The 15,650-nt window shown below is 31.3% G+C and overlaps 1 protein-coding gene across 2 annotated transcripts in view; it reads left to right on the forward strand.

The window, feature by feature from the left end:
- LOC126883504 (uncharacterized oxidoreductase YjmC-like) overlaps window positions 1–8,862 on the forward strand; it is a 36,384-nt gene extending 27,522 nt beyond the window's left edge. For both annotated transcript variants that reach the window (XM_050649113.1, XM_050649112.1), the window contains exons 7-8: window positions 4,325–4,482; window positions 8,611–8,862. In XM_050649113.1, coding sequence (XP_050505070.1) covers window positions 4,325–4,482; window positions 8,611–8,769 — 317 coding nt within the window. In that variant the 3' untranslated portion in view covers window positions 8,770–8,862. The remainder of the gene's footprint in view (window positions 1–4,324; window positions 4,483–8,610) is intronic.
- Window positions 8,863–15,650: the final 6,788 nt, after the last annotated feature.

Consider the following 15,650-nt stretch of genomic DNA (forward strand, 5'->3'; position numbering starts at 1 on the left):
ACTGTCGCTCGTCTGGGATGACACAATATGTATTTCGAATTTACGGCAATCATCGAAACTACACTTGCGATCATAAAAAGCGGTTCACTCGATGGAATATTCAAGTTAGATGTCTAGAATTTTCTAAACCTGTTGTCCGATTTGAGTGATTTTTTTAGTATGTTATATCCTTATTCTTTAACAATATCGCCATAATAACATTGTTGCTAGACAGGTAAATTGTCATTGTATACCGGGTGTAACAATCATACTGTGTTTATTCCTCAAAGTTCGAAACACCCCGTGGAATGTTTTAGCATAGATAAAATATTGAAATTAAAACTCGATTGTAGCCTTAGGCTTTCTTAACATTTTCTTTTTTGATTTATTGGTTTATGTTGGATAATAAAAAAGTTAGGCACCTTAATACTAACCATGTTCTTCATCAATAGAGGGTGTTTCTAAATAAGTGCAACAAACTTTAAGGGGCAATTCTGCATGAAAAAATAATGACCGTTTGCTTTGTAAGCGTATGACCGCAAATTAAATAAGCTAAAAAAATCACTCAAATCGGACAACAGGTTTAGAAATAATTTCGAGACATCTAACTTGAATAACTCATCGAGTGACCCGCTTTTTATGATCGCGAGTGTACTTTGTGGATCCACAGCGTAGCGCTGCAGAGTGGTCGATCTGTTTTTGCCCTAAAGTACAGTAAAAGTACTTTTTGATAGTGATATAAAATACAGGGTGTTCCATTTATATTATTGAGAAAATAATGTACTTGCGTTTTGAGTCACCCTGTATTCGATATAAAAAAATTAGCAATATCAATCATTTTTGAAAATTTTGACAAAAAATAAAAAAATATGGCATCAATAATCCATTGCTTTTGTGCCTACTTTTATTTATACAGTGAGTTTAACTTGTTACGATTTTTATATAACATTGGTAATAACTTTGTAAATACCTACCCTGTACAGCATAATAAACCTATATATTTTTGTGATGGAGTAGTTAAGATGGCGAATATAAAATAATATACAGGGTGTTCCATTAAAAAAAACATATGTTTGGTCTGCCACTATGTTATCGAACAACTTGTTACATTCTAACTAATTTTGTGATGTGAAGCTCAAAGTTGGCTATAATTTTGGTTATTAACTTTTATTGCTATCTATTACTATAGCGGATTTACTGAGCTTTATCACACTAATCAATCACCATGTACTTATATTAAAAAAAATCAACATTTTAAAACGGTTTGAAAAACTTTTTACCTTTATAAAAAAATTATAATGAAAAATTTATAATAATTTTGATATTTTTGTCAAGCGCTTGTAAATAGGCTCACTGAAAAGGTGGTGAAAAATACACAATCTTTAAAAAAAGAATCGTTGATAACCAATAGGAACCAAGATTAGTCCAGGGCGGATCTCTTTTGAGATGGATTTTGAGAGGTGACTCGTAATTTTTTTGCAGAAATTGCTTGGAATTAACCCAGGTAATAATAATTAAGTTATCCTCCCACTCAAAAAGGTCCGGAACATTGTTTAAATAATCAAAATGTAAAAAAATGAAGGAAAAATTCGATTTTTTTCTACATTTTTTGATTATAACTTTAAAAATATTCACTTCCAAGAAAAGTTGCACTAAAATAAAAGTTGCGTAATTAAATTTCCTACGATATAAGATTAGTTAAAAATTGTTACCCTTGTTGCAAAATAGCAATATTTGCGAAAAAAAAAACATAAAAAAGCAAGTATTCGCATTTTACGTTTTTCAACCATTTCTGCTACACTTAGGACCTTCATATTTCACCCAGAAAAACATAATGATATGATAAAACAATACTGTAAATTTAGTTAAGATCAGCTCAATAGATTTTGCAAAATAAATTTTGCAATCTAGCTTTCCCAAAAAAAAATTCATTTTTTCAAAATGTTGCAGGACTAAAAATAAAGCAGATAGCAAGTTAAAATTTTTTTACAAATAGAAGAATACTGTACCTTTCATTTACAATGTACAAAATTAACGGTTAAATCGGTTAACTACCACGGTGTCAGAAATTTTTTTAAATAAACGTTAATTTTTGGTGCTACGCGCATGTCAGCGGTGTTCGCACAAGTTGATTTCCACCAAAATGTCTTCCAATCTTTATCAAATATATTATTTTCTTACTCTATATTTTGTTGTATGTTCATATTTTAATTCCACAAAAATCAAACTAATTTGATTATTGTTTGTGAAAAATTGTTTAAACAATTGCATATGTTTAAAAATAATACATTTTTATTTTCTAAGTTAAAATATATGAACAAAGAAGGTTTTTGCTAAAAAAAATGTTATTTCAAAGGACAGGTATGTGTTTTTATTTGGCAATAAACAAATTTATTCATTTATTTCGAAATGTACTAACGATTAATATTTATCAATCATTATCAAAGTCATTGGAATGCACAATCAGAGCGAACGTATTCGCTATCCTGCGCGTAGCACCAAAAATTAATGTTTATTTAAAAACATTTCTGACGCCGTGGTAGTTAACCGATTTTAATTTTTCAAATTGCAAATAAAAGGCACGGTATTCTTTTATATGTAAAAAAAGGAATGTGTGTGTAATTTGTACGCACGTAAGAAGTTATACTTCTATTATATGATTTAAACGAAATTAATATACTTTTTATTTATATTTTATTTAAATATTAAACTAATTTATACTTACTACTTCTCAAACATTTTTATTAAAACAGTGCCAAAAATTAAAATAATAAAAGAATAAAACACACACAAACACATTAAAAATGCCACAAATGATTTCTGAACATTAATTGTCGGAAATTTTTTTAACTAAATACGTATTTCCTGAAAATAAAATTATATAATAAATATACTTACAATCATAAAATGTATAAAAAAAATTAAAAAAAATAAAAGTTTCTATTGGGATTCGAACCAGCTTATCAGCGCGGTTGGTATTGGGGTTCATTCGCCTTAAACGCTTCGCCACGGAGGCAATACGTCATTATGTGCGAAGATCGACTAACTAAACGGATTAAATTTTTGACATTTTTGAATTAAATCAAATTATTTTGATTTTGAATTGAAATGATTTAGAATTGAAAAACTACAACAAAACATAGAGTAAGAAAACAATATATTAGGTGAATATTGATAGAAATTTTGATGGTAATCAAATTATGTAAATATGTAAAAGTATTACATACTATGTATTTTGGTAGGTTCAAATAGGTGGGTGATGAAATTTTTTATTAGGATACTGATACATTTAACAATTATTACGTACCTGTTGCTTTTTAAACAGTTATAAACTTTTTTGTTTCTGTCCTCACAACAATAAAACTAATATATTATACAACATTTGTTTACCTCCATACTGAACAATTATTTATTATTGACAGATCATTTCAACATCCAATCAGAGCCCGTATAACGATTAATACAATACCATATTGCGGTGTGCGCATGCGCGCAGATTAATAATAAATTCACCCTCAATCTCAATCGCGCCTAAAGCAGAATAACTTCAAAAATATTCAACTTGTTGTCTGCTTTATTTTCAGTGCTGCAACATTTTGAAAAAATGAATTTTTTTTGCGAAAGCTGGAGTGCAAAATTTATTTTGCAAAATATATTAAACTCATCTTAATGAAATTTACAGCATTGTTTTAACATGTCATAGAGTTTATCTCGGTGAAATATGAAGGTCCTAAGTGTAGCATAAATGGTTGAAAAACGTAAAATGCGAATATTTGTTTTTTTTTATGTTTTTTTTCGAAATTATTGCTATGTTGCAACAAAGGTGACAACTTTTAAAATTTGCAGTTAATTCTATATTGTAGGAAATTTAATTACGCAACTTTTATGTCGGTACAACTTTTCTCGAAAATGAATATTTTTAAGGTTATAATAAAAAAACCAAGAAAAAAATCGAATTTTTCCTTCATTTTTTGACATTTTGATTATTTAAACAATGTTCCGGGCCTTTTTGAGTCGGAGGATAACTCAAATATTATTATATGAGTTATTTTCAAGCAATTTCTGCAAAAAATATGAGTCACCTCTCAACATCCAAATGTACTAATATTTTTACAGATGCGCCCTGGTCTAGATAGCATTCTTTTTTAAATCATATTTTCTATTGGTAATTTCTCTTGTAACTAGCCTACCTAGTAATAAAAGAAAAATATTGCATATAGTTATGGTTTTAGTTGTTTTGCTTGTTCATATTCATATATGATTGTTCAAAAAATACACAAAAATGAATCACGGTATCTTGGATAAATAGATTTTTACTAACTATTGTACATTACTAACATTTTAGATGCTAATTACGGACCTAACATTAGACAATGGGGTCAGAAAACAGATAAACCGGCAAATCTAGGACACGGTTTTATTGCTATTGATCCACAAAAATTTCCGGCTGGTTTTCAGAAACGTTTAAGTGACCTTCTAAATTATATTAGAAAAATGCAACCTGTAAGTATTTTTTATTCTTTATAGATTCTTTTGACTTCTTATGGTGTAAACTTTTAATTACATTATAATTTAGTATATATGTACCGGGTGTCCCAATAAGAATGGCTCTCGGCCATATCTCAGGAACCGTTTATAGTACAGCTTTGAGAAAAAAAATATTTATAACAAAAGTTGCCTCGGGAAAAGCCTGGAAATTATTTTCATAATTGTAGGTCCACCGCTAGAGGGCGTAGTTGAATATCAAAAAATGAAAAATCAAAATTTTACAAAATTTACTTAATGAAAGGGCACTGGAAATCCAATCATTGTATTCTTCATAAAATTCTCGCATATTTGATTTCACAAGTTTAAGTCTACCTTTGCAAATAAGAGGTGGGGGTGAGTGGGAACCTTCTTATGAAAAAATGGCTGTAAGTCCGGTTCTGCTAAATCGAATTTTGCATACTTGGTCTTGTTGAAAACAGCTCATTTTCGTCAATGTAATTGTCTTATTTTCGAAATAGCCTAATAAGTAATATGCCAGCCAGCTAGTAGGCGTTATTTAATTATTTTCGAAAATCTGGTTTTCTTTGGAGAATATTAAATACAAGTATGCATTTTTAATCGTGTATTACAAAATTTGAACAAATTAGCAACATAATTAGTCCTGTCGCCAGGGGGGGTACAACGGCCTTCTTAATTCAGATGGACTTACCCAAGTTTTTTTTATGTATTTTTACCCGTAGAACACGAATTTTTTGGGTAACAGTTGATCCGGATGTCGATAAGATTGTTATAAACAAAGAAGTTGAGGAATTACATAACAGCGATTTCTCGCAAAACAAAACATTTTTTTGTATTTTTTGGGTCATTCCAACCAAAAAATGTTCCTACAAGTTTTTTCGTAGGATGCATAGTTTTCGAGATAAACGCGGTTGAACTTTTAAAAAATGGAAAAATTGCAATTTTTGAACCCGAATAACGTTTGAATAAAAAATAAAATAGCAATTCTGTTTACCGCCTTTAAAAGTTTAAGTCAAATTATATCTGTTTTGAATATTTGTATTGCTAAAAATTTATTTTTTGATTGTTCAAAAAAGCTATAAACACATACTGTTTCCCGTGCCTAATACATGCGTTTTAATGCATGCTACTTAGAAATAGCCCCGCTTGCACTTTTACCTCCTCTACGTACTCGTTCGATTTTAAATGAGAAATCATTGAAACATCACTCAAGCACTAGGTGTTTATAGCTTTGTTTTAACAATAAAATAATACATTTTTGGCAATACAAATAATTAAAACCGATATAATTTGACTTCAACTTTCAAATGCGGTAAGCAGAATTGCTATTTTATTTTTTAATCAAAAGTTTTTCGGGTTCAAAAATTCCAATTTTTCGATTTTTTGAAAGTTCAACCGCGTTTATCTCGAAAACTATGAATCCTACGAAAAAATTTGTAGGAACATCTTTTGGTTAAAATGGCCCAAAAAATACAAAAAAATGTTTTGTTTTGCGAGAAATCGCTGTTATGTGATTCCTCAACTTCTTGGTTTATAACAATCTTATCGACATCCGGATCAACTGTTACCCAAAAAATTCGTGTTCTACAGGTCAAAATACATAAAAAAAACTTGGGTAAGTCCGTCTGAATACAGGAGGCCGTTGTACCCCCCCTGGCGACAGGACTAAATACCGAAAACTGCATGTCGATACCTTTTTTCTATCTCGAGATATCTTAAGAAATGTGTAAATTTTAAACATAACTGCTACTGTCACGGACTGTTCGAGAAGAAGAAGAAGCATGGATTTTTCTTTAGAGGTTTTATCATTTTTGTGCTTGCTCTTGTTACTAATCGTTTGGTATTACCACATTGTACTACCAGTACCACCATGGTATTAATCCACTTTACACTGTTACTACTATCTTGGTAAAACCATTGTAATAAAACATTGGGGCAATGGCCAGAGTGGCTCTCATTACCCCAAGGTGCATTTTTTATTTCTCTTTCTCTCTAGTTTCATCCCTCCTTGTGGAGTATTGGGCACCTATGCGTTTCTTGACCAAAACGGTAAGATTGGTGTCTGGCCGGGACAGCGCATTTTCTTTTGTTTTTATTCTTTGGATAAATTGTGTAATATAGTCTGTCCCACCTTGACTTTACATTATAGGGAACGTAGGCAATGCAGTCCTTATGAGAGTTTTTAGCGCAAAAGATACCGATTTTATCGAAAAAATTATTTGTAATCAAACATTTAAACATAACAAGTTAAAACTGTTTTAGAAAGATAATCTACAATTATAGATTTCGTATGCGTTTAAGTTTATTTGATATACTATAGTTATTACGCATATGAATCCTAAAATTGTAGATTGTCTTTCTAAAAGAGTTTCAATTTAATCTCTCTAATGTTCGATTACAAATTCTTTTTGATAAAATCAACATCACCGCGCTAAAAACTCTCATAAGGGCTGTATTGCCTATGTTCCCTATACGCTGTGAGCTCGTACGTAGAGGGGATATTTATAAATTCGCGAGCGCCAGTAGTGACAAGTCTGTAAACGTTTACTGGAAAATTGACATAAATGTCAAAGTGATTAATTTAAAATTGAAATTAAAAACATTAATTATAAAAAATATTAGTTGGTCAAAGCTGTGGTATATATTTTTACCTCAAATATACTTACGTTTTAAATATAGGTATCTACTGAATTTACGTTTTTTTTAATGTTCCGTAACATGTAATTATAAATTAATCTATTAATCTTAGCTCCATCTACACGATAATTGTGAAAGTATCCAAAGTCAGAAATTAATATTTCATCAATAGAACGTCAAAATGATTAGCAAAATCTTAAAAAAATCTATTACAATTTAACTACTTTTTAGCGTTGTAAATATTAAGCGATAATAATTAAATAACAAATTTAAAAATTACCGGACCGGTGAAAGTTGAATTAGTAATCCGCTAGGAGCGACACCAGCGAAGCTCAGAGCGTATACTGTAAAGTCAAGGTGGGACGGACGATAGTTCCCTCGTCGTTTTCGTGCTCTCTCGTCGTTCCTCTCTTTCTTTTCGCCTCTGGCTGGTATTTAAGTGCTTGTCTTGGTCTTGCTATGTTGCTTTGGTCTTTCCTTAAAGTGTGGCCAATCCATTTCAATTTTTGAAGATATTCTTCTTTAGGCGCGATTCGATTGAGGGTAAAATTGTACATAAATCTGCGCGCCTGCGCACACAGACAGTATGTAGTTCCTTGCTAATCTTTCAAGATAGGTATTTATGTATCTGCATCCTTGCAAATAAGTCGATAAAAATATATATCAGTGTTTTTAGTAAATGTATTATTTATTATAATTCTTGTGTTTTTGGATTTGTGTTTCTCTGTAGTAAAATAATAAAATATTTACACTATTTTGTCGCCGTGTTGTGTAATTATATCCTAAACTTACATGTCAATTAGAAGGACCTCGCTGGTGTAGTTGGTAGGGCGTTAGCTCCGAGATTGGAATGACGCGGGTTCAAATCCTGGGCGATTCATATTTTTTTTTATTTTTGGTTGTTTTAATAAAAATTTTTTGAAAGTGGTAGATAAGAAAGTTGGTTTAATTTTTAAATAAAATACAAATAACCTGTTAAGTATATTTACTTTGTTGAAATTACCTATATAATAGAAGAATATCTTCTTACGTGCGTACAAAGTACACACACATTCTTTTTTTTCCTTGACTGTATAGTAGATATGTTAGTTTGCTTTGTTTTTTCCCATAGTTCTGGATTAGTTATTCTGTTGTGCCATTATATTTTCAGCATGTTTCTTAGATATTTGTTAACATTTTTTATTTAAAATGTTTAAAATAAAAAACAGCATAATTAACAGAAAATCAGATCTGATTCATTGAAACTACATACTTTTACGAATCTATAGCGATAAAATAATTTGGATCTGCATTCCAATCCGTAATAATAAGGTGGCTCCCATTACCCACTGGCTCTGATTACCCCCATCTCCCCTACCTTGCCACAAACGATCGATTTGATTTTGGTCCACAACTTTGCAGACAAAATAAAAATTCTCACAAAGAAATGATTTTTAAAATGATATTATACTTTTGCCCCTTTTAATTAATTTGTGCATGAAATTACAGGTGGATCCAAATCAGCCAGTTATGGTACCTGGTGATCTAGAACGGAAAATAATGGAAAAAGTAAACAAGCAAGGTGGAATAACATACACTCCAACTCACATATCAATGGTTGAAAAAATATCTAAGGAGCTTGGCGTCAAGGGAGTTAAATTCAAATGAAATAGTTCAATTTTTATATAAGAAAAATACCTTTATCTGGTTTTTATAATAGTCTCGTGTATTGGTAATATTAATAAAGAAACTTTTGAAATATTTGAATAAGTTATTGAAATCCCATATTAAGTTTTCTACCACTGTATCTTTGCACAAGTATGACATTATTAACGAATTATTTCTTATATTACATAGGTCTCTTTCGGAATCACAGAAACTGAGAAGATTAATTTAAGTCGCCTGCTCATACACGACACCACGCACTGAACAAAGACAGCCATAGAACCAGAGATATGTGAAGAATAGATCTGGCTAGTTATATGCCACTCAATGCATCGGGGTGTAACTCCAATATCAAGTACAGTGGTCTAGTTATCTTTGTCTGTCGTGCGAGTGTGAGCGTATCTTCCAAGAGGTGGGAGTAATGGAACGACAGTTACACAGAGGCGGCAGCCATCATATGCTAGAGAAAGAAAGCTAAGCGCCAGTAGAGAAAGATAGATAGACCACCGACCCGAACTGCTCCGCGTTACGCTATTTTTCGGAGTTGGCCAAATCTATGTGTATAAGATCTTTGCATAGAACGATGGTCGGTGATTGATTTTTAATACTGACAATTTTGACAATAGGGCTTTTCAACGCTTCTCATTTGTTTCGGGCACTTGTCATATATCGTATAATATTGATATATCTTCGTCATACATTATTGGTATATACCCATAGACATAATAAAAATACACAAGGCATACTGAGTAACATAGTGTAACGCGCGGGCAGTCGATCGGTGGTCTATCTATCTCTTTTTAATAACCGATCCCGCTCATGTGACAGACAAAGATGGCTAGACCACTCAAAGTGAATATTGACCAATGGCGTCCTTGTTTTCGGCGTTACATCTTGATGCACAGAGCGGCCCATACCTTACCTCGTCTATTCTTATTATGTCTATGTATGTACCGTATATAAAAATTATACATATATACATACCAAAGTCGTATGACGTACAGTGCACAGATTCTAAAGGTGCCAAAGGGGGATGGCGTCTATGCGCAGTATTATAGTCGATATATGAGAAACAAGTAATTGAAATAATGAAATACCTAACAAATTTTATATTGAATGAAGTAAAAAACAGACAGTACTCTCAATAATTTATTGTTTAACTTCCGACGACCGGTTTCGCTCTCTACAATATGCAGAGCATCATCAGAATACAAAGACAAGACAACAAATAGTTTAAAAAAAAGCGTGGTAAAAGGAACTATCAGAAGAGCACTACATTTGTTCTTCTGCTAGTTCGTTTTACTACCTACCCTTTTTTAAACTATTTGTTGTCTCGTCTTTGTGTTCTTGTGCTATATGTTTTAGTAATAATATTATTTATTTATATTAATTCTTTATTTATTTATGGACAGAACTCAATGTAAGTAACCCCAGTTCTTTTACTTATGTTAACAGTTTATTAAAATTTCTTCTCTGTTTCAATTAATAAAGCCTTTCCCTTTCTTACTTTCAATTAACTTTCAACTGAGTCTATTATTTTTTTCACTTATCTTTCTTTTTACCCGACTCCACAATTGAACCTGTTGGTTTCTTTCTTTTCTTTTCCATTGTGGTTTTTCAGTTTCAGGATGTTAATTAACTCACATCCTATAATCATGTGACTGCTGATACATTTATTTAGTTGTTTTCTAGCTATTTTCTGCCTGTTTACGACCACTGCCCTTAGCCTAAGAACATCTAGGAGCAACGACCCTAACATTTTGGTTACAATTGCATAACCAGAGTTAACACCAACTTTAGTGATTAACTCTTTTGATCCAAACATTTTCAGTCTTACAATTATTAACACATAAATAAATATAAATATTTTAATAAATATAAATAAAAACATTAAAACCATTACATATTAAAAAATTAAATAGATGCCATCACTTTTTATTCCATTTTAGAAAACAAACTATCCAAACACAGATTTGTTGACAGTCTTTCGCCATTTTTCGCTCTATCCTCAAGAACTTGCCCATATGCTGTTGTAACCTATGCAGCATTGTCCGTCTATCCAATCAATCCCTATAAGCATAATTTGAGCAATAAATCAGGTTAAGACTATAGAAATAACTCCTTGCAACGGCATGTAAGTACAACACGTTTACATTGCATAATCACAGTGTGAGTTTTTGTGTGTTTGTTCTTTTGCCAGTATGTGTGCCTACATATGTATTTGTCTGTGGTTTTATTTTATATATTTTTTAAGTGCTGGCTTCATCTTATTGATCTTATAGCATCTTTTTACAACCAGACAATGTTCTAACTCTGGTTTTTATTTGTAGCATTTAGTTTACTTGTAAACCGTTGACCTGATGATGCTGTGCATATTATAGACAGCGAAACCGGTCGTCGGAAATTAAACAATAAATGATTGCGAGTACGTCTGTTTTTTCTTTATTCAAAATAAACTCACATATGCAACCCATTCAACATTTTATATTATTTGTTATTTTATTATTTCGAATACAGCGACTATAATACTGCGCATAAACGCCATCCCCCACCGGCACCTTTAGAATCTGTGCACTGTAACTGTAGATATATTATTATTATGCGACATATATTAAGCTCCCGAAACAAATGAGAAGCGTTGAAAAGCTCTATTGTAAATTTTGTTTTGGTAGTGTTCGATATATTAGGTTAAGAATTTATTTATTAGCTAATAATGGTAGGGGAGCCCAAGCGGGGATTTTTGCAGTTACTCGAGCGCGTCAGGTTATTACATGGGGAAAAATCTTGTACCCTGAAAATGTACCTCTACCATATATTAGCTCTTAATGCAGGGGAGTTCGTTAAGGGGGCCGAAAAAAAAATATATCCTTAGAAAAACTCGAAATCGTCAGATTAAGATAAGGTAAGTTAAGTACATGCAACACAGAGAGAGTATATTTCAAAAATCTGACGATTTGAGCGGGGCGTAAGTGAGTCCCAAAGTTTCACAAGAAAAAAGCGACTATTTCGCGAACGGAAAATTAAAAAATGTGTAGGTACTCAATATTTTTCAAAAATCTATCGAATGATACCAAACACGACTTCCCACGGAGAGTGGTGGGGGTAAATTTAATATTTTAAATACGAATCCCGCCATATTTCGCGAAATGAACATCAGATCGAAAAACTGAAAAATATACTTATATTCAATACTGGGGGGGGGGGGGGTTACTTTAAAATCTTAAATGGGAGCCTACTTTTTTATTACAGATTTGGATTCCTTACGTAAAAATAAGTAACTTCTATTCGAGACTTTTTTTCGAATTATGAATAGATGGCGCTATAATCTAAAAAAACGATTATTGGAAATGGAAAATTAAATTAAAAATGGAAAGTCCCCACTAAAATGGAAAACGTTACTTAACTTTTTTTGGTTTTAGGACCTACTCTTCATAACCCAATAGGTCCCCAAAGCGCTCGAGTGACTGCACATTTAGCATACTTTGCTCCCCTACCATAATAGGATATTTTTTACCTCTAAATTGACATTTATTTAAAAATGCTAACACTACGTCAACCGGGTAATATTAAATATTTTTAAGTATTTTTGTTTTCTTTATATTTTGTATGCTCCATGTTACTTAACTGCCCTGAAAAAATCCGTGCGACCGTCTTTTTTGTTTCCTTACATTTTAGTCTTTCCGTATCGAATTTTTTGTTAATATTCTTTTTTGTAACCTTCTTAAATCTAAACCTAAATTTATCAACAACAGGAACATGATCTGACGATATGTCAGCACCATATTATTTGTTTATAATCAATAAAAACACTTTAATTTTTGATTACTATGGTGTAAATATTGATTTACTGTAGATGTTATTGGACAATCTACAGGTTTCCAAAATTTAGAAAATCACGTTCATAAAAAATGTATACATAATTTTCAAAATGCAATAAATGAAATAAAAGTATAAAAACGTCAATTGTAATATTAGCCATTTTCTAATTCGACGCACATAACGATGTACGATTGGCTCCAGTGGCGGATCCAGGAAAGGGCGATCGACCCCCCTCTCAAACCAAGTGATATACAGTGCGTCCATAAAGTAACGCATAAATTCATTATTTCGTAAACCGGCGACTTTGAGGAAGAATCCCGAAACAAGTCGATTTTTATTTTTAAATTACGATTTTTTGGTATATGTATCATGCTAGTGACGTCAGCGATCTGGGCGTGATGACGTAATCGATGATTTTTTTAAATGATAATAGTGGTCACGTGATAGCTTATTTGAAAGAATATTCAAGAGAGTGTTCAAAAAAAATTTTATAAATTAAATTATTTGAGACAAAAAGAAGAATTAATATATGTAATTTATTTAATTCAAAATAAGTTTTCCTGTTGTTAGAAATCTGGATAAAAATGTTTATTTGACAAATAAATATTCTTTTTTACTTAAATTCAATGTTAAAGCTGCGACACACCGTCTCATGACAGTTTGAACATATTCGTTTAAGGTTGATCTGAACCCCCCCAAAAATAAACTACACATTCAAAAAATTTGAAACAAATTGAGAAGGTATATGTGATCACTAGAAGTATTTTGACAAATTTTGAGCAAACTTCATGTTTTCGTTTTCGAAAAAACTCAAAAAAACTCCTTTTTCCAAGTATAAAACGGGAAAACCAAGCATACAATTTTGTTAATTTTCTTACAGCATAAAGATGTAATCCTAGGAAATACTTATGATTTTTTTCAAAATTTTTGAATATACAGTTTTGCCACAGTAGGAAAAAATAATATGTTTCGGCTTATAATAAAGCTACCGGTAAGAAATTGGATAAAATTTTAATAACAACATATATAAAACTGTAACAATGGAAAATATTTCCAATAAAATGTTGAATATTTTTTCCTAAACATATGAAAAATCTCGTTAAACAAGAATTATATCTTGAATTGCCGCTATCAAATTGTGCCACCATGACATGGCTCCCTCTAGAACACCGGTAATATTTATCTCCGATAGATAGCAGTAACTTAGCGTAGAATTGCCTCAAACAGAACTGTAATCTAGCAGCGTTGCCATATCAATTATTTGTACAACATTTTGGCAGATTACAACAAAATTATAACTTTTGTTTTGAAAATACGATATAATAAAATCTACAATCTACAAATAATATATTTATAAAAAAACCTAAGGGTAAAAAGGAATTTTCCCAGCTTTTAGTTTTGATCAGTGATGTGTTCTTAGAAACCTCTCATTTACTTAAGTGTTTAGATATTGGTACCTGATAATGTAAATTTACAGAATATTATTAGACATTTTAGTAGATGCACAAAAAGTTATATTATTATTATTATACTTGGAAAAACCGGTAAGTGCATGTAGAGCACTAATAAAACTATTTCGAAAAAACTTTTTCATCATAGTTATCCTTGTTTATAATCAGAATTACTTTGAAAATTGGTAAGGGGCGTAGCTGATATTACAACTAAACAAAACCCGATTTTCAGTTTCCTCGAATACTAATATATTTAATTGTTTCTACGAAAACTGGTTTCTTTCAGATTTCTTCCGCGAAAAGTAGTACCATTGTAGTACGATTCGAATTATTTCCACAACATCTAGTAGACATGTTTCAAAACCTCGTGAACCTCATACGCATACCCGAAAAAATAAATACCTAGACCCTAAAAACATTCACCATTTAACTTCATAGGAAATTAGGCGATAGGAGAGGATTTGCACGTGCTATAAAGTAGGTATATCTTACATGATCTCGAGTATTTCCAATAAACAGGACATAATATTATGTTTCTGGTGATGTTTCTCTCTAATCTTTTAAACATTCCAGTTGTTACTCGTCGCATTTATTTTATCTCATACTGAGAGATGTAATTAAATTTTACGACTTCCGTCTGGCCTGCCGATAAAAATTGCTTGTGTAAAAATGTAAACCTTTTAAGAACTAAAAATAATAGAATTTTGATTTTAAATTCAACAAAATATGGTGTGCATAACCACTTTCATAAGATACCGCATAATAATGTTCAAGAGATCGCCCATAGAAACAGTGGTTCTAATTTATTAAACAGTCTTGTATAAATCCCTTTTTTAGGTTGTGATAAGGGCCTCAACTACTAAAAACAATGTTTTAAAATGAAATAAGCCCAAACTAGTGAAGTATCAGAAACTGATAGAACAAGGTTTTAACTTAAATTTAGTAACTTGCTGAATTAAAAAATAATTGTGTGTTTTTGAGGCTTAATAATCGTCATTTTTCGTTTTTTTTTCTGTTTTAAATTGTTTATAAGTTGAAAATAATTCATTTTAGAGAAAAATTAGAACAAACCTTTTTTGTTCAGAATGATGAAAAACCGAAAAAAATTTGTCCGGGCAGATGAAATATGACTTACACCGTTTGACTTCTGAAGCACAAGAATACCACAAGAATGGAGATCAAGCATCCTAATACCTCTCTTCAAAAAAGGAGACAAATCAGACCCGGAGAATCACAGAGGGATTAACTTATTAAATACAACATTAAAATTAACAACAAAAGTGATTTAAGGTCATGCACTGACGCTATATTTATAATGAGGCAATTTCAAGAGAAATCGTTGGAATACAACAAACCGGCATATTTATGTTTCGTGAACCTTAAGAAAGCATTTGACAGGGTCACATTACAGGACGTTATCCACTTGTTATCTGGGAATAATTAAAACGATAGAAAACATCTACCAGAAAAACACAATAAAAGTAAAAGTGGAAGATGAACTAACTGACCCAATTGAAGCCGGCAATGGGATAAGACAGGGGATTCCTTGAGTCCTTTATTGATCAACCTGATCATGGACGAAATAATAAAAAATTAAACTAAAAAAGGATACCA

Source organism: Diabrotica virgifera, chromosome 4 (assembly GCF_917563875.1).
Source record: "Diabrotica virgifera virgifera chromosome 4, PGI_DIABVI_V3a".
Taxonomy (NCBI): domain Eukaryota; kingdom Metazoa; phylum Arthropoda; class Insecta; order Coleoptera; family Chrysomelidae; genus Diabrotica; species Diabrotica virgifera.